At 44.1% G+C, this 20943-nt stretch overlaps 1 protein-coding gene across 1 annotated transcript in view; it reads left to right on the top strand.

The window, feature by feature from the left end:
- LOC136621450 (contactin-4-like) overlaps nucleotides 1–20943 on the top strand; it is a 107770-nt gene that overhangs the window by 16735 nt on the left and 70092 nt on the right. The window contains exon 2 of the mRNA XM_066596950.1: nucleotides 16012–16118. Coding sequence (XP_066453047.1) covers nucleotides 16067–16118 — 52 coding nt within the window. The 5' untranslated portion in view covers nucleotides 16012–16066. The remainder of the gene's footprint in view (nucleotides 1–16011; nucleotides 16119–20943) is intronic.

A 20943-nucleotide genomic window follows, 5' to 3' on the forward strand; every position in this document is an offset into this window, starting at 1 on the left:
TGGGACGATGATGTAGAAACCGCTCTCCAGGTAACCACCACACCCAAGTGCAGCCATCCGATTGGAAGATGGTGTACTGTGATTCAGCTGTCCACAACACTTGCTTCCACTCACTTACAGTCCGACGCTCCGAGCCCTATCACAGGCGCCGCTGTGCAGTCACTGCTGTGATATTGTGTGCAGCCACTCGTCCATGGTAACCCTTCACATGCAGGTCCCTACTGATGATTCTGGTGCTAATGGATGGTCCAATGTCCTGTGAGACCTCCTGACGAGGGCAGACGATGTGTGTGATGCCCTCACAGCTGGTACAAGGCTTCGTTGTCCACGTTCTGTCAGTCTACGGGGTCTCCCTAAACGTGGCTACACCGCACACACCAGAGGCCTTCCATCTCCCAATAACATGGCTAGCAGTGGACTCTGGAAGGTCCCAGAGCACTGTGATGTCCCATACTGATTGGTTGGAGACATCCCACCACGAGACCCCGTTGTCAGCTCTACACCTGGGAGCATCTGATGGTTTCTGTACTTGGATATGATGTTTGATCCTCTCCTTTATACCTAATGCTCACACATCACCGGTCTGATGGGGCCAATACAGTGTATGCGGATTGGCCTGTAGGACGTACAAACCAGTAACGATGTCTTCCTCCACGGTCTAGTGCTACACTCTTCTGACTAAATAGTTAATCATCCTGGTTAGAGCCGACCGTCAGCGTCATTAAACAACTTTCTTCAAGATCCCTGAATCAGCGACAAACTGAGAAAAAAAACATCAGGCGGAACTGTTTAGCTCATTGGTAGTCTCAGTGTGCCGGGAAATGTGTTTTGCTGGCCTTATCTGTCGTCTGTAGCTTTGGGGTCTGCCACGGGCTTAATGCATAGTGTAAATATAGATTTTGCTTCCGCTGCCTCCATATGCTGTGGAGATCTCCAGGGGGTATTCGGGATATACGGTAGGTTTCATGGCGCGGTTCTGGAGGCCTCATCATCTTCTGTAGGCTCATCTTCTGTCATAACTTTGGGGTGCGCTCTGCCGGAGAACGATCCGGACAATCTTCTGCCTTCATCGGAAATTGCAATAAATTTGCAGCTCAAACTAGAATTTTTTTTCCCGTTCCGAGAAAAACATGAAACGTCTGCAGAAGCGAACATGCGGCTCCTTAATCTTAAGAGAGGGAGAGCGGGAGGAGGGAGGGTGGTAATGGATAGAGGCATGATGAAAGGATAAAGAAGAAGAGAGACAAGGAGATGAGAATGCAATACAGGATGGAGAAGAAAAGGCCCGTGTTAGATGGACCTGCGATACAAGCGCCGTCGCAGTGAAGCGTATTCGCGCAGCCTCCAGGTGTGCGCAGCTTAATAGGATAATGTGGGATTTGTGATGCTTTGCTGGGGATGAGACCGCCATGATGTTCTCCAGATGTTCCCGACAATAATTAGGTCTTGTGGAGATAATATCCGGTCGGTCAGAAAGACGTGTGATGCGGCTAGCGGCCATTGTGATGATGAAGACGTGCTGAGATCAAACGATTGCAATGACTATGCCTGAGTGATGTGCGGCGGCGGAAATGTCTCCGGCGTTCACCTGTCACTTCTCAAATATAAAGGAATTAGGAAACCATGGCGCCTTTCTTCCAAATAAAACAGCGCCACACCTGTCCGTCTGTTATGCCTTGTATTGCAGTTCGTTTGCATTGAGATTAATGGGACTGAGCTGTAATAGCGAACACAGCCTAAACATGAATGGACTGCTATTTAATTGGCGCCGTTTACATGGCGCAATAGATTCTGGCGCGGATTCCATGCCCGAAGCTGTGCTAGTTTAGCATTCAATTGAATGCTTTGAAATTCCACGCCATAGTTCATACAGCGCCGAATTTTGCACAAGCGGATTCTGAAAGTTGCGTCATGTAAAAAAAAAAATTGACAGGTAAATTTTTGACACATTTTCTGTACAAAATCCGTGCAGAAACTGCGCCAATCACCTGCATGAAGATTTGCGTCTGAGGTTAAGGGTATGTTCACACGGTGCATTGCACCACGGAATCTTCTGTAAGGGATCCGCCTGTAAAGCTGCGGCAGATATCTGCAGACGATCTGCCATCGTTTTTGGCGCGAACTCGCCTGTGGATTTAGCCCTGTCAATGAGCAAAATTCTTGTGCCCAACTACGACACATTTCCTCACCTATCTGCATGAAAACATATCAGAAATTCTGCAAGCAGATTTCACTCGTTAATTGCGTTCCGCAGCGTGTGAGCATACCCAAAATCCGTACGTGGATCTGACTTTTCAATCCGTAGCAGAACTCTGAGGTCCAGTCGTGGATTTCTGCAACGGATTGAAGTCTCAGATCCACATCAGAAAAAATGATACCATGACAATGAAATGTAAGGGTATGCTCACATTAGGGATGTTCATACTATTTTGGCGCGTATTGTGGCCCCTAGTCTGCTCCAAACTATGTGCCGAAATACGCTTACAACAAGCGTACCATTGATCTGTAATGGGAAACGGTGTCCCTGTCTTGACGTGTATTTAAAATACGTGTCGCGGAAAAAAAGAAAGGGACACGTCACATCTATTTGTCATGTTTGGTGACGGATTTTGGCTTAACAATCAATGGAACTTCAAAATACGCGGCAAAATGAGTGTCGCCGTGTTTGAACGCATATGTTCGCCTTAAAAGCGAGAGTTCACCAGGGCGTATTTTTACATAGACCGCCATCAAATATGCCGTGTGAACAAAAATGGATTTTGTGGAGGAAAAAACTGCTGCAGAATTGCGTTGAAATCCGTATGTATTGCTTTTGGATTCTGACACAGATTTGGGTGCGAATTTCTCTCTGCGATTTGAAGAGGTGAAAAAATTGCGCTGAAAATCCCTACCACTAATTAACAGTTTGCAGATTTAAAGTCTGCACTGCCTGCCACCCCCGCTACAGGTTCCGCACACGTTTTTCTGCCTAACATGAAGAAATTTAATAAAGAGGATTTTTGATAAACAAAAAAATTGGTGCAGTGAGAGGGCGCGGTAAAAAATAAAAAAGTGAGCGGCTCCCCTACAGTGGCTGCTCTCCAGCTGGTCTCTGTTTACATTGTCTGCAGCTGTAACTTGATTGTTTACATGACAGCTGCAGCCAAAGGCCCGAAACGCGGCGTCATCAGTGATGTCTCCAAAACAAGCCGGGGCCCCTAGAACAGAAGCGCCGGTTTACGGGACATCCCTGGCTGACCGAAGGGGCCATATATTTAGCTTTATAATCCTTGTTTTATTTTCAAAAATTGCAATCAAAATTCTGCTGGTTGTTAATGGAAACAGTCAGCAAGCCTGCGGACAGACACAGCCACAACAGACTAGATGAGCTGCTACCATGCAGGAGAAGAGTTATGTTTTCCTACATCACATGATTATATACAGCCTGGTGTAAAGACAACATTTCCCAGAATGCAAATCATCATGACAAGCAGGGAATGCTGGGAGATTTTAGCTTTGAAGATGCAGAGTCGAGACTGCAACTCTATAGTATAATACAGGATGTAACTCAGGATCAATATAGGATAAGTAATGTATGTACACAGTGACTCCACCAGCAGAATAGTGAGTGCAGCTCTGGAGTATAATACAGGGTGTCACTCAGGATCAGTACAGGATAAGTAATGTATGTACACAGTGACTCCACCAGCAGAATAGTGAGTGCAGCTCTGGAGTATAATACCGGATGTAACTCAGGATCAGTACAGGATAAGTAATATATGTACACAGCGACTCCCTCCACCAGCAGAATAGTGAGTGCAGCTCTGGAGTATAATACAGGATGTAACTCAGGATCAGTACAGGATAAGTAATGTATGTACACAGTGACTCCACCAGCAGAATAGTGAGTGCAGCTCTGGAGTATAATACAGGATGTAAATCAGATTCTGCGATATGATGTATAAATCTACAAGTGAAGTGTAATACGGTAGTTATGACATAGACGTGCGACGTTCTAACTGTGAACATTGCTTCCTCCCATACGCTGATACTTTTGAGTACTCTGCAGTGTTTCTGTATCACATGGGGTCATGATGCAATGTTGCGCCACTCTCGCTCTCCGCTCTCCCTTTTTGCACCCAATGGTGGATATCTTGATGTCCCAGTCTCTCTATGTGGTCCACAAGGATGTGATATTCCTGAGACATAGGAGTGAGGTCTCCAGCAGTGTGTGATCCGGCACTGCGTATGCTAACCAGTCAGAGACTGGAAGGTTCTCCATGGGGTTAGTGTTTCTGTGCTGCAGGCTCCCTCCAGATCATCTCTCTATTCCTCCTATATCATGTGATGTAAATTTAGATTCCTGTGCCCCAGAATATCCTGTCCGCTGACAGGCGTGCGGCGCTGGAGGCGGTTCTCACAGTCGAAATATATAACGTACAGAATGTGACTAGATGAGCTGTTGTCTCCTTTCTACAAGCCGTTATCTGCAGCGTCAGCACATTCTGCCATGCCGCACCTCACATTGAAATGATTGGAAACCCCAAGTGGGGGGATTTGCATTGCGCGCCCGCAGGGGGCACGAGGGCTGCTACGTCGCCGGTTCTGCTCCTGAGGACTAGGAGCAGCACCCTGTAGATAGCCAGCAGGGTATTCACTCCAACACTGCATCTACACCGAGCGATTAGCGTTCAAACTAGCAAAACTGAACAGTAATTGTTTAGATTGAACGCGAGCCAACGACTGAACGACGAGCGAGAATCATGAGCTTCCTGTTCCTCATTCAGCTTCCGCCGGCATAAAGATCAGCGCCGGCTCGTTCACTTGTCGGGCAGTGTAAACACCGATCGTTCGCATACGGATGCAGAGCGCTGAATGATCAGTCAACAAGAACTGCATGATTCTCGTTGCAGATGGGCAGCCAGAGGGCAGGCGAGCTGCTGATGACGTCACCAGGTTGCTTGCTCGGGCAAACGAGAATCGGGAGATTCCTGGTTCGTGTAAAAGGGCCATTAAGCCCAACGTTCACAGAAGGAAAAGGGGGCGATCTTTCAATGCTGAGCCACGCCTCTAATCTCACCCAATCCTGCCCAGACCCCTTAGTGCCACCACACAGTAAAGATCCCCCCTTAGTACCTCCACCCAGAAGAAGTGGGGATACTTACAGTACAGGATAAGTAATGTATGTACACAGTGGCTCCACCAGCAGAATAGTGAGTGCAGCTCTGAAGTATAATACAGAATACGTAATGTATGTGCACGGTGACTGCACCAGCAGAATAGTGAGTGCAGCTCTGGAGCATAATACAGGATGGAACTCAGGATCAGTACAGGATAAGTAATGTATGTACAAAGTGACTCCACCAGCAGAATAGTGAGTGCAGCTCTGGAGCATAATACAGGATGGAACTCAGGATCAGAACAGGATAAGTAATGTGTGTACACAGTGACTCCACCAGCAGAATAGCGAGTGCAGCTCTGAAGTATAATACAGAATACGTAATGTATGTGCACGGTGACTGCACCAGCAGAATAGTGAGTGCAGCTCTGGAGCATAATACAGGATGGAACTCAGGATCAGTACAGGATAAGTAATGTGTGTACACAGTGACTCCATCAGCAGAATAGTGAGTGCAGCTCTGGAGTATAATACAGGATGGAACTCAGGATCAGTACAGGATAAGTAATTTATGTACACGATGACTACGCCAGCAGAATAGTGAGTGCAGCTCTGGAGATGATATCATATTTGTAAGTGATAACGTGGTGTCAGTAGGTGCAGATGCCCTTTCAGGACATGTAACAGGTGCAGTTTGACAGCACTTTACTGGGAATAATCTGCTTCTTGTCTAGAATCCTCTTCTCCTCCTTCCCTGGAGTGGATGAGTGAAGCAATCCTCTCCTGACAGTCTTGCAGAGCATAAGCCCGGTATTATTAGGCTCTCACCGTCTCAGGACAGAGCACACGTCTTCTTCAATTCTGCTTTCCTTCCATTGAGGTAAATGTCATATATTATGGATCAAGAAACAGAAAATGAATATAATTGCCACAAATGTTCGTACTGGATATAAAGCGGAGATTGTAGAAGTGTATACTGCGCGCGAGACGCCGGTCCTGCGAGGATGGTGTTGTCTGAAATGGATATCTCAGGGCTCCAGATTATTAAGTGCTGAGTTTGGGAGGATCTTTAATGCTGAGAGTGTTCCTTAGACTTTAACCCTTCATTGTTGGAGGGGTTCTATTCACTACGCATGTCATTGGAGGGGATAAGTGATAATTATGGGGTGGGAAGGATATTTTTATAGGTTATAATACACAATGCAATAGCCCCAGGAAACATAGCCCTCCTTGTAGCTATATAAACTAGGTGACAACCAATATGTCTGCCGTTACAGCTCCTACCGCAGTTGTCACATTTCCTGAAGTGCATTGCTTCAGCGTCCTTCTCTTTGCCTTTGAAATGGATGTGTTGCAAAGGTCCATCATATAATCCACTCCCCAAATGTCCATCATATAATCCACTCCCCAAATGTCCATCATATAATCCACTCCCCAAATGTCCATCATATAATCCACTCCCCAAATGTCCATCATATAATCCACTCCCCAAATGTCCATCATATAATCCACTCCCTAAATGTCCAGCATATAATCCACTCCCTAAATGTCCAACATATAATCCATCCCCCAAATATCCAACATATAATACACCTCTCCCCTTAACTGCCCAACAAATAATTCACACCAAACTGCCCAGGATGCAATCCACTCCCAGTTGCTCAGGATATAATCCACCCCGACTGCCCAGTATATAATCCACCCACCAGCTACCCAACCCCAAATCCATCCCCAAAGTGTCCACCATATAATCCACCCCTCAACAGTCCAGGATGTAATACATCGTCCAACTACCCAGAATATAATCCAGCCTCCCCAAACTACCCAGGAAAAAATACACCCCCCCCCCAACTGCCCCACCTAAAATTCATCCCCCAAATTTCCAACATACAATCTCTACCCCCACATGTCTAATATACAGTATACCCCGCAACTGCCCAGGACATAACCCCTGCTCCCACCAACTGCCCAGCGTATAAACCACACCCCAATATCTAACATATAATGCCCCACTAACTCTCTTCCTCCCTCTCACAGCGGGAAGTCACAGCACCAGGTTAAGCACCAGTGAAACTGTAGCTGCGCCCAGTCATGTCCTTCATACAGGGCTCAAGCTACCCACAATAAGGAGTTACCAGACATTTCCACACTGATAAGAGAAGATGTGGTTTTGATTGAGCGGAGGGGGGACGAGGGGTCCAACGGCATCCATTAAATTGTTTCACAAGTCTCAGAAGTCCTGTCGAATCCAAATACTGAATGCCATAAATGCTTGCTCGTCCCATTCAGTGCGTTCACTGACCTACACAGCTGCCTCCCTGCTAGTCCTTCTCCCTTTAAGATTGTCCCATATGTATGGGGTAATGTAGCAGAGCTGGGCGCCTGGCGAGGAATAGTAATCATTGCATGCAGGCTGCGTGTGGCGATAAATTTTGGAGACAGTCACTTCTGGGATGCGGGGATTCTCTACAAGCATCTGTATATCACACAGACCTAATTAGGAAGGGAAGACGGCAGCAACAAGCACTGCATACATGGAGCGAAAATCCGCACGCCAGCAACTGTGTATCACTGCACCAGGCAGAGGGACAGGGGTCATGTTGGGGGTTGTAGTACTCTGTGTATAGAGTATAATAGAAGTATATTATGGTCATGTCCAGTGGTCGGTCATGTTGGGGGTTGTAGTGCTCTGTGTATAGAGAGTAATAGAAGTGTATTAGGGTCATATCCAGTGGTCGGTCATGTTGGGGGTTGTAGTACTCTATGTATAGAGTATAATAGAAGTGTATTATGGTCATGTCCAGTGGTCGGTCATGTTGGGGGTTGTAGTACTCTGTGTATAGAGTATAATAGAAGTGTATTATGGTCATGTCCGGTGGTCGGTCATGTTGGGGGTTGTAGTACTCTATGTATAGAGTATAATAGAAGTGTATTATGGTCATGTCCAGTGGTCAGTCATGTTGGGGGTTGTAGTGCTCTGTGTATAGAGTATAATAGAAGTGTATTATGGTCATGTCCGGTGGTCGGTCATGTTGGAGGTTGTAGTACTCTGTATATAGAGTATAATAGAAGTGTATTAGGGTCATGTCCAGTGGTCGGTCATGTTGGGGGTTGTAGTTCTCTGTGTATAGAGTATAATAGAAGTGTATTATGGTCATATCCAGTGGTCGGTCATGTTGGGGGTTGTAGTTCTCTGTGTATAGAGTATAATAGAAGTGTATTATGGTCATGTCCAGTGGTCGCTCATGTTGGGGGTTGTAGTGCTCTATGTATAGAGTATAATAGAAGTGTATTGGGGCCATGTCCAGTGGTCGGCCATGTTGGGGGTTGTAGTGCTCTATGTATAGACTATAATAGAAGTGTATTATGGTCATGTCCAGTGATCGGTCATGTTGGGGGTTGTAGTACTCTGTGTATAGAGTATAATAGAAGTGTATTAGGGCCATGTCCGGTGGTCGGTCATGTTGGGGGCTGTAGTACTCTGTGTATAGAGTATAATAGAAATGTATTAGAGTCATGCTCAGTGATCAGTCATGTTGGGGGTTGTAGTGATCGATCTAGGTATAGAGTATCATAGAAGTGTATTAGGGTCATGTCCAGTGATTGGTCATGTTGGGGGTTGTAGTTCTCTGTGTATAGAGTATAATAGAAGTATATTATGGTCATGTCCAGTGGTCGGTCATGTTGGGGGTTGTAGTGCTTCATGTATAGAGTATAATAGAAGTATATTATGGTCATATCCAGTGGTCGGTCATGTTGGGGGTTGTAGTGCTCTATGTATAGAGTATAATAGAAGTGTATTATGGTCATGTCCAGTGGTCGGTCATGTTGGGGGTTGTAGTGCTCTGTGTATAGAGTATAATAGAAGTGTATTAGGGTCATGTCCAGTGGTCGCTCATGTTGGGGGTTGTAGTACTCTGTGTATAGAGTATAATAGAAGTGTATTAGGGCCATGTCCAGTGGTCGGTCATGTTGGGGGTTGTAGTACTCTGTGTATAGAGTATAAGAGAAGTGTATTATGGTCATGTCCAGTGGTCGGTCATGTTGGGGGTTGTAGTACTCTGTGTATAGAGTATCATAGAAGTGTATTAGGATCATGTCCAGTGGTCGGTCATGTTGGGGGTTGTAGTACTCTGTGTATAGAGTATCATAGAAGTGTATTAGGGTCATGTCCAGTGATCGGTCATGTTGGGGGTTGTAGTACTCTGCGTATAGAGTATAATATAAGTGTATTAGAGTCATATCCAGTGGTCAGTCATGTTGGGGGTTGTAGTTCTCTGTGTATAGAGTATAATAGAAGTGTATTAGGGTCATGTCCAGTGGGCGCTCATGTTGGGGGTTGTAGTGCTCTGTGTATAGAGTATAATAGAAGTATATTAGGGCCATGTCCTGTGGTCGGTCATGTTGGGGGTTGTAGTGCTCTATGTATAGAGTATAATAGAAGTGTATTATGGCCATGTCCAGTGGTCGGTCATGTTGGGGGTTGTAGTACTCTGTGTATAGAGTATAATAGAAGTGTATTAGGGTCATGTCCAGCGGTCGGTCATGTTGGGGGTTGTAGTTCTCTGTGTACAGTATATTGCATAATTGTATTTTAGGATCATGTCCAGCGGGGGTTGTAGTGTTTTTTAAATACAGCGCACGCAAAAGGTATCTTCTGGTCATTTGTAGCGTTGTATGTCACGAGCGGCCAGGCAATAAAATCTGGCTGATTTTTGCAAAATCAGATTAGATCATCCCGATCTGATTTTTAGTAAAAATTGCCAATATCTTGGCTCTCTGCTTTGAGCAAAAGGGACACGTTGGGGGTTGTTGGCTGCTTCCTCACAGGTTTGAATCTGATCTTTATGGGGATTTGAACCTGCGACCTCCGCACCGTAGGGCAGCAGTGCTAACCACTGGGCAGCTGCCATCGCTACATCCACTGCTTTTCAAGGAACATTTTGGAAACCAAATTAGAGAACTCAATTTTTTACTCCTATTGAATGGATGTCGGAATCGCGAGTCCTAATTCACAATTATTTCTTAAAATCGGGTCGTCCCTCCCAACCTGATTATTTAATAATCACTGAAAACCAGTCATCTTACCTCCTCTTTTAGGTCTCCGTAAATCTGATCGCAGGTTTTGACTCGCGCCCCTCCTCCTCGCTGTCGCTGCAAAGTATTTTGAACGCCATTTGTCCCCTCTCAGCCTGATTGACATTCTCAGCTCTGTTGCAGTTAGTCATTAATCAATTGGCGCTGTCAATCACCAGCCTGACACGACGGGTGCGGGAGAAGCGGCGTTCAAGCTGCCAGACAGCGTCTGTGGTTTTTCCTGGCAGCCATTAGCAACATGGGAACAACAGAAAACCGTTAGCCGTCAGCCCGATGTGTAAGTAAAGGAACATTACAGACAGGCGAATACAAGGAACTTCGCTTGTCTCCCATCGTGGACGGATTCAACCTCAGGTCTCAAGGGGGCGCTACTCATCACTTCCTTATACCATGAACTGGAACTCGTGTCATTGGGAGTAACTAATGGACCGCTCCTGTGTTATCTTAATAAAGCTTCATTATTGTACAACAAAAACTTCTGTAACTTTGTAACATATTTTAGAAGATCTCTGCTTGCTGTCAGTGAATGAAAAACATACATTATTTATATTCAGAGGCTGACCGCCTGTTCTGACCTAAACCTGCTCACACCAGTGCATGCAAAAGTGTATGGGTATTATGTAGGCAGCTATGCACCTGCTATGGAGGCACTAGAGATAGCGATAGTTACGCATACTTGCCAACATTTGTGGGATAGTCTTGAAGAGACTCTGTCAGCCCTGTAAACTAGTGTTATGAGCACCTAGAAGAAGGGGCGCTAAGTCAGAAGCGATCATTCGTATATTACCTTCCACTGTGCGCCCACAAACCTGCCACGTGCTGCGACGTGCGGCCTGCTGATCATAAAGGAGAGGACTAGTCGCCGGATGAAAGTACTAAAGTCAGGCTGCATTTACACGGATGATATTCTTATGCGCGACGCACAAATCTCGCATGGATATACAAGCTATTATTTGCAATGGCTGTATTTACAAATGCGATTTTTCTCTCACAGCGACGCAGCAAGAGAAAAAAAATCGCAGCATGGTCTATTTTTCTGGAATTCCTCTATTTTCTATGGGAGAGTTTAAAAAATCGCAGCGCACTTGTATGTTCATGCGAGTTCTATGCAATGTTTACATTTTCCTATTGCGACAACATGCGATTTTCACGCACATGAAAAACATGCATGAAAATCGTATATTCCGCAATGTGATGTGATGCGTTTTTATCGCAAAACGTGTCGCCCTCACAGGCCAAATCGCAGGGTTGAGTTTGATTTTGATCCGAAAAGCTGGCACTTGCCCGTGTAATTGCAGCCGTACACGTCCAGCTCTCGGCGCCCCCTCTCCTGTGTATCCATTATGTTAGCTTACGGAGAATCAACCTTGGATTTTCTGTGCGAACTGTCCGTCCGTAAAATCTGCAACCTTTACAGCAGCAGCAAAGGGGATGACTTAATTTCCTAAATCTCGTTCAGGAGGTGCGGAAAAAGTCATGTCCAAAATCCAGTGCAAATCCCCCCCATGGGGCCTTCTACATTACGTCCCCCGTTGCCTCATATCTTCCTCTACCAGGCCTTATGTTTGACTCTAGGGACCTCACACAGAGACCGCACATGCCGTAATGCTGTGGCAGAACATTCCAACTCATGTGAAAAGTCCATACGGCTGGTTTCACATGGGCGAGAAAATTGCGTGATTTTCTGGCGATCCGAAACACAGAATTATGAAACCCCTGCTTTTCAATGGTTTTGCGATGCGTTTTTACTAGAGATGAGCGAGCGTACTCGGAAAAGCACTACTCGCTCGAGTAATTTGCTTTATCCGAGTATCGCTGTGCTCGTCCCTGAAGATTCGGGTGCCGGCACGGAGCGGGGAGCTGCAGGGGAGAGCGGGGAGGAACGGAGGGGAGATCTTTCTCTCCCTCTCTCCCGCCCGCTCTCCCCTGCTCCCCGCTGCGACTCACCTGTCAGCCGCAGCGGCACCCGAATCTTCAGGGACGAGCACAGCGATACTCGGATAAAGCAAATTAGTCGAGCGAGTAGTGCTTTTCCGAGTACGCTCGCTCATCTCTAGTTTTTACCATTAGACACTCCTATTGTTTTTCTTGCGAGAGAATCGCAAGAAGCAGCGATGTTTTTGTCAGAAAAAACAGTGCTGATGCTCAAAAATCACAGGAAAAAAGACGCGACATTGCCGCGATTTTCTCACAGTGATATCGCAATCGCCCGTGTGAAACTAGCCTGAGGCTACATGCACACAGACAATGAAAAAGTTTCGCCTGAGATTCTCGGACTTCCCGTCTGTTATGCTGAAGACCGCACATCGACATGTGCATATAAAATTAGTTGCCAATTTCTGTCACCGATGTAAGATTTTTACCGGCGCAATTTTTTCACACAGCTACAATAGTTGCGTATATACGGCTGTGTGAATAAGGCCTGAGGGAGTGTGCAATTCACGCAGCTATTAGTTGCGCAAAAAAAATCGCAGCTAGCACTGCAGAAAATCGTCTGAACTGACCATTTTCTGCAGTGCTAGTTGCGAGGGTCAGAGCCGTTCACACGGCTAGGACTGACCGAAAAGATGCGCTGCTGGAGAGAGTCCCCGGGAAAACCTCCTTTATCTCTCTCTCTCTCTCTAGTGAAGGGAAGCCCCACCACAGAGATGAAGGGGGTTCCCCCAGGGCTTCCCTTCATCGCCAGGGAACTCCTTTCATCTCAGCGCAATGATGGGGTTCTCCTGCAGGGGAGATGGAGGGATCCCTCCATCTCCCCTCCAGGGGAACCTTGGCAGCGTGCTGCTAGGGAATCCCTTATGCTCTCTTTGCCGGCCCGCTCCCATAGTCTCCCATAAGAGCCTATGCAGGCTTCTGCCCTTTGCGCACTAAGGATAGGTCAGGTCCTATCTTTTCACACAGCACGGAATTTCAGTCGCTCATATCTTATCTTTTTAGGTACAATTTTATTATTATTATTTTTTTTTTAAAGAGCAAAAATTCTTTCATCTGAACGCCTCTATAGGAAATTACCGTATGTGAATGAGGCCTAAGGCCGCTCTCACCATGTGTTCAAAAAACGCTACATTAGAAATCACAGCATTTTACTGCAATTTTGAGCAGTATTTTTGAACACATGTTACAGCATTTGACAGCGTTTTTTTTTAATGCAACTCATCATTGTGATGGGTGATGAAGAGCGTTTAAAGTGCTAAAACGCGCAAAAAAGAGCAGACTGTGCCCGAAAACCATGGCATTAGAAACACCGCGTTTCAGTGCAAGTCTGTGAGGCCCCATTGCAATCAATGGAGGCATTTCACTACGATTTGCGCAACTTTTGAAACGCCACGCTGATCGCGATAAAATGCGGGCTTGTGGGAGCAACTTTACTCGAGCACTTGTGTAATAATACCCTAAAGCCTCATTCACATGGGCATATTATGAGCTCAACCCCATTGATTTGCATTGATTTGCATTACGTGCGTGAAAAAAAATGTCCTGATTTTGTCCGCATTATGCACTTAAATAGCCCATTAAAGTCAATGGGATTGTGTAAATGCACAGTGAATATACATGATATATGCGCATTCCCTACGGATTAATACATGTAAGGGCGGATTTAGGCGAACGTGGTTTTCTTTCATTATGTGGCATAACGGGACAAAACAAAACCACTGATATTAATAGAATTTCAGTACTTTCGTCTTCACTAGCTCTTTTCTCGGCCATTCATTGTAGAGCTGAGAACAGATCGGGCCCGCTCTATCGTTTCCGTATATAGTGAATACATCGTTTAGAAAACATCGTGCGGCCGCTATATTCCCATGTTTTTTTTCTTCAATCTCCTACGCTCTGGTGCATAGTTTGGAAAGCCAGCAAAGGGAAAAATTCCCCTCGTTCAGGCGCAACTATGCTCCGTGCCGGCGAGCGTAGTAGCGCCTGAGCTCGTCTGAAACCACCTTAAGGGCTTAAACACATGGACATGTTTTAGGTCGGTTATGGAGCATGAAAATCATGGCCGCATAACGGGCCCAAACAAAAATATTGATGGTTTTGTTTCAATGAGTGGGATCCTCGCGCGTTAAAGATAGGGCAGGACTTATCTTCCCTCATTTAAAAAAAAACTTGCACGCACTAATGCGGAGTTTGAATAGTCCGAAAAAAAAAAATACAGTTCATGCGCTAATACGCTCCATAGGGGCGAACGTACTAGCACATTCGCCCATGTGTTTTTGCCCTAAATCAATGGGGACTTCTTGCACTTTTTTTACATGCACATAAAATACGCAATGAATTCACATGCAAATAAGAGCAATACGAACAGTTTCGGCCCGTGAAAATGCTGCATATGTCACGGACCGAAACCGAATGCAGCCGTGTGAATGAGCCATATCTAACCCTCATATCTGCCCCATCCCTGCAGATGCCTCATGGCTCATTCTTACCTGTGCTTAAAGTGGACTCTCAATTGCACCTCACACTAAGAGCGTATTTGCGCTGCGCGTTGTGCGCAATACTCAGAGAATAGAATCCATTGATGTCATTCTCATTAACGTTTTTTTTTTGCACATGACTGAAATTTCAGTTGCGTGCAAAAAAATAGGACCTGCTCTATATTTCTGCGAACTTGCGCACCACAGAGCCTCATGGGCGGTACACTAATGCACGTGAAAATGCACAATACTCTGCGCAGTTACGTGGGGTGGGTCGCACGCACATATGAACAAGTCCTGCGTGCACAAAAACGTACAGTGCTATGCGCAGGCACACACGCAAATCAACCCAGTTCACTGCGCAAATATGTTACACTGAAGCAAGCGTATTTGCTCATATATCTGTCTCAAGCCGCCCTTAGGGTTCGTTCACACAGACGTATACATTTTTGCGTGGGATTAAGTGCGACATATTTGCACTATGAATTACTTTTTTTTTGCGCGTATATCAAGGTACAGAACTTTTTGCAAACGCAGGGCATGTTCATTTGTGCGCAGAAGATGGAGAGGCCATGAATTAAATGGCTATGAGTTCTAGATATGTTATTTTTTTTATGGAATTGCGCAGTATTTCACAAATCCCGTTGCACGCTGCATGTGCATTTGCACCCCCCACAGACTTCTATGGGGTCTTTTGGTGCGCAATATGTGCAGAAAGATAGAGCATGTTCTATTTCTTTGCGTGCATGTGGAACGCGTGCGCAAAATCCCTTTGACATCAATGGGTTCTACTCTCTGCGTATTGTGTGCATAAATTTTACACGCACAAATACGCCCATGTGAAGGAGTCCTTACCTGGACTTCTGTTTACCTACACCTGTGCCTCAGTGTCACATCTACTTTATGTTTGACTCTCGCCAGTGCCTCATTCTTGCATGTGCCTCAGTGTCATCATCGCCTACTAGCCAAGTTACGGTCTCAGCCACATGAGGACGGCGTTTACCGCCTGACGGAGGATGCTCGTCAGACCGTTGTGCAGTGGCGTTAGGCCCATCGCTGCGGCATGTCCGTGTACAGATACAGATCGCCCGGCGTGTTCCCAGCAGAGATCTCTACAAATGACGGAGTATCACATTTCAATTGATCCGAGGATCTCCTAACCTAACATCGATATGTGGGGGCTGTGATATCTCCAGCGGAGGCCGCCGTTCACTCACGCTCCTCGCTGGATTGACATATTAGGTACTGTGGCGGATCCGGGTCACCGCCGTAGCGAGATCGATGATTGCTTTATTGAGGACAAGCCTCTCTGGGGATGCGGGGCGGGATCGATAGCATAAGACGCAGCCTCGCCTTCCGTTGTGTGAATTGCTGATCTCTAAACTTGCCGCTTCTCTCCCACAGATAAAAGCGTAAGGTTGCCGCAGATCCGAGAGACGTCCGACCCCACAAAGTGAGGATGAGGTTGCTATGGAAACTGCTGGCGCTTCGCTGGTTCGTGTGTCTTGCAGGTAACACATCCTTTCACGTTTCGTGGTGTTCTAACCCTCAGTCCTTCACAGGGAATTCATGTCCCACTGCAGGGGCCAATTAGAGAACGGCTTGTCTCGCACTGCGCTCACTCGCTGACGTCTGTTCCCTCAGTGTGTGGGGGGGTGGATTCTGGGAGCTGACTCGTATTTCTCTGTTCATGTTTTTGCACCTCTGATCTCGTCCTGGTAATTCTGTCCTTGATGTCAGGTAGCGTCCGCAGGGACCATGCGTGATATCTGTATTGATGCTTATACCTGTAGTAAATGTAGTGGAAATCATCTCCCTGTGCACCGAAGTTCTGCAGTGCTACTACTTACAGTCAATCTGAATGAGCTGAGCTGCAGTGTAAAGTATGGGGGAAGGATTGGGTAGCAGGCTGAGCCCCTGAAGAGATAGGAAAGGAATTACTGAATAATCTGAGGCTCGAAAGTATGACTCCCAACCAGCCTTGAGATGAGGTCATTGAGGGTCAATAAAGAGCTCTATAACTGTAAGGGGGTCACTGAGGGGCACTATTACTGTGAAGGAGGCACTTTGGGGCTCTATTCTTGTGAGGGGGACACTGACGGGCACTATTACTGTGAGAGGGTTACTGAGGGGCTCTGTTGTTGTGAGGGGGTCACTAAGGGGCACTATTACTGTGAGGGGGACGCTATTCGGGACTCAATTCTTCTAAGGAGGATACGGGGGGCACTTTTGCTGTGGGAGGGTCACTGAGGAGCTCTGTTGTGAGGGAGGCACTGAGGGACGCTATTTCTGTAAGGAGGTCACTGAGGGGCACTATTAATGTGATGGCACCATAGAGAGACATTATTACTGTGACAAGGATACTTTGGCAATGCAGATAAGTTGGAGTCGAAACAGCAAACATCTTCCAGAGACAGGAACCTATATAGATGGTCAAGCTCACATCCTAACTCCTCTTTAAAGTCCCCTAGAGTTCTCGCTTCCACTCCTAAACCAGGGGAGATGATTACACCAAGTAAGGAGGCCTGTCCACGGCCGCAACAGAATATCACTAGCGATACTCGGCTGCGGGGGATGAGGGGGAGCACTGTAAGGTCTCTGCGATGAGCCTATCTAATTGATGGGCTCACCGCGGAGAATTCCGGAATGCCGCTATTTTAATCACGCAAGTGGAGAATCGCTATGATCCTCCACTCGTGGACGTCGGGCTGCGCTTTCCATAGTTATCCTTTGGAAAGCGCGTCATGCGAGCTCCGCGGGCGATTTATCACCGCGGATCTCGCTATGACATCTCGCCCGTGGACAGCCAGCCTTAGGCTGAGCCCAAGACCCCAATGCTGACCAACTGTACTTTCCTGAATATGCCCTTCAGATAAGGATTTAATGCCTATAGCCCAGACCATTTTTCTTATTTCCGCTGATACGCAGCTATAATGCATCACTCACAGTACCGACCGCAGATTTGCGCCTGATAAAAGGAATTCCAGCCGACCTCTCTAAGTAATTTGTCTGAGCTCTCAGTCTCATCCCTCCTGCTCCACTCTAATTTATTTATTACCACAAACTGGCACACAGTCAGCTGATGGGCACTGCCCAGACAGTAATACAGTCAGCAACCCGAGCTGCAGAGGAACTAATAGTCTTAATAACATTTATAATATTCAGACTTCATCCATAAGAAAATAGAGAAGAAGCGCCAGAAGCATTTGAAATAATCTATTAAAACCATATTTTATCTATACTGGCAATATTATAGGAGTCATATTCTTGTACATAGGGCGCAGTATTATAGTAGTTATATTCTTGTACATAGGAGCAGTATTATAGTAGTTATATTATCGTACATAGGAGGCAGTATTATAGTAGTTATATTCTTGTACATAGGAGCAGTGTTATAGTAGTTATATTCTTGTACATAGTGGGCAGTATTATAGTAGTTATATTCTTGTACATAGGGCGCAGTATTATAGTAGTTATATTCTTGTACATATGAGCAGTATTATAGTAGTTATATTCTTGTACATAGGGGGCAGTATTATAGTAGTTATATTCTAGTACATAGGAGGCAGTATTACAGTAGCTGTATTCTTGTACATAGGAGGCAATATTATAGTAGTTATATTCTTGTACATAGGGAGCAGTATTATAGTAGTTATATTCTTGTACATAGGAGGCAGTATTATAGTAGTCATATTATTGTACATAGGGGGCAGTATTATACTAGTTACATTCTTGTACATAGGGAGCAGTATTATAGTAGTTATATTCTTGTACATAGGGCGCAGTATTATAGTAGTTATTTTCTTGTACATAGGGAGCAGTATTATAGTAGTTGCATTCTTGTACATAGGGGGTAGTATTATATTAGTTATACTCTTGTACATAGGAGGCAGTATTATAGTAGTTATACTCTTGTACATAGGAGGCAGTATTATAGTGATTATATTCTTGTACATAGGAGGTAGTATTATAGTAGTTATATTCTTGTACATAGGGGGACAGTATTATAGTGGTTATATTCTTGTACATAGTAGGCAGTATTATAGCAGTTATACTCTTGTATATAGGAGGCAGTATTAGAGTAGTTATATTCTTGTACATAGGGGGCAATATTATAGTAGCTATATTCTTGTACATAGGGGGCAGTATTATAGCAGTTATACTCTTATATATAGGAGGCAGTATTATAGTAGTTATATTCTTGTACATAGGGGGCAATATTATAGTAGCTATATTCTTGTACATAGGGGGCAGTATTATAGTAGTTATATTTTTGGACATAGGGGGCAGTATTATAGTAGTTATATTCTTGTACTTAGGGGATAGTACTATAGTAGTTATATTCTTGTACATAGGAGGCAGTATTATAGTAGGTATATTCTTGTACATAGGGGGACAGTATTATAGTAGTTATATTTTTGTACAAAGGGGGACAGTATTATAGTAGTTATATTCTTGTGCATAGGGGGTAGTATTATAGTAGTTGTATTCTTGTACATAGGAGGCAGTATTATAGTAGTTATACTCTTGTACATAGTAGGCAGTATTATAGTAGTTATATTCTTGTACATAGGGGGCAGTAATATAGTAGTTATATTCTTGTACATAAGGGGCAGTATTATAGTAGTTATATTCTTGTACATAGGAGCAGTATTATAGTAGTTATATTCTTGTACATAGGAGGCTGTAATATAGTAGTACTATTCTTGTACATAGGTGGCAGTATTATAGTAGTTATATTCTTGTACATAGGGGGCAGTATTATAGTAGTTATATTCTTGTACATAGACACAGTATTATAGTAGTTATATTCTTGTACATAGGGGGCAGTATTACAGTAATTATACTCTTGTACATAGACACAGTATTATAGTAGTTATATTCTTGTATATAGGGGCATTATTATAGTAGTTATATTCTTGTACATAGGGGGCAGTATTATAGTAGTTATATTCTTGTACATAGGGTGCAGTATTAGTATAGTTATATTCTTGTACATAGGGAGCAATATTATAGTAGTTATATTCTTGTACATAAGGGTCAGTATTATAGTAGTTATATTCTTGTACATGGGAGCAGTATTATAGTAGTTATATTCTTGTACATAAGGGGCAGTATTATAGTAGTTATATTCTTGTACATAGGAGCAGTATTATAGAAGTAATATTCTTGTACATAAGGGGCAGTATTATAGTATTTATATTCTCGTACATAGGGGGACAGTATTATAGTAGTTATTTTCTTGTATATAAGGGGCAGTATTATAGTAGTTATATTCTTGTACATAGGGGCAGTATTATAGTAGTTATATTCTTGTACATAGGGGCATTATTATAGTAGTTATATTCTTGTATATAAGGAGCAGTATTATAGTAGTTATATTCTTGTACATAGGGGGCAGTATTATAGTAGTTATATTCTTCTACATACGGAGCAGTATTATAGTAGTTATATTCTTGGACATAGGGGGCAGTATTATAGTAGTTATATTCTTGTACATGGGGGGGCAGTATTACAGTATTTATTTTCTTGTACATAGAAGGCAGTATTATAATAGTTACATTCTTGTACATAGAAGGCAGTAGTTTACTAGTTATATTCTTGTACATACGGGGCAGAATTATAGCAGTTAATTTCTTGTGCATAGGGGCAGTATTATAGTAGTTATATTCTTGTGCATAGGGGGCACTACTATAGTAGTTAACTGTATTCTTGTACATAGGGGGCAGTATTGTAGTAGTTATATTCTTGTAAATAGGGGGCAGTATTACACTAGTTATACTCTTGTACATAGAAACAGTATTATAGTAGTTATATTCTTCTACATAGGGGACAATATTATAGTAGTTATATTCTTGTACATAGGAACATTATTACAGTAGTTGAATTCTTGTACATAGGGAGCAGTATTATACTAGTTATATTCTTGTACATAGGGGAGCAGTATTATAGTAGTTATATTCTTGTACATGGGGGGCAGTATTATAGTAGTTATATTCTTGTACATAGAGAGCAGTATTATAGTAGTTACATTCTTGTATATAGGGGGTAGTATTATAGTAGTTATATTCTTGTACATAGGAGGCAGTATTATAGTAGTTATATTCTTGTACATAGGAAGCAGTATTATAATAGTTATATTCTTGTACATAGGAGGCAGTATTATAGTGGTTATATTCTTCTACATAGGGGACAGTATTATAGTAGTTATATTCTTGTACATAGGAACATTATTACAGTAGTTGAATTCTTGTACAGAGGGGGCAGTATTATAGTAGTTATATTCTTGTACATAGGGAGCAGTATTATAGTAGTTATATTCTTGTACATTGGAGG

This window comes from Eleutherodactylus coqui, chromosome 3 (genome assembly GCF_035609145.1).
Source record: "Eleutherodactylus coqui strain aEleCoq1 chromosome 3, aEleCoq1.hap1, whole genome shotgun sequence".
NCBI classification, from domain to species: Eukaryota; Metazoa; Chordata; class Amphibia; order Anura; family Eleutherodactylidae; genus Eleutherodactylus; species Eleutherodactylus coqui.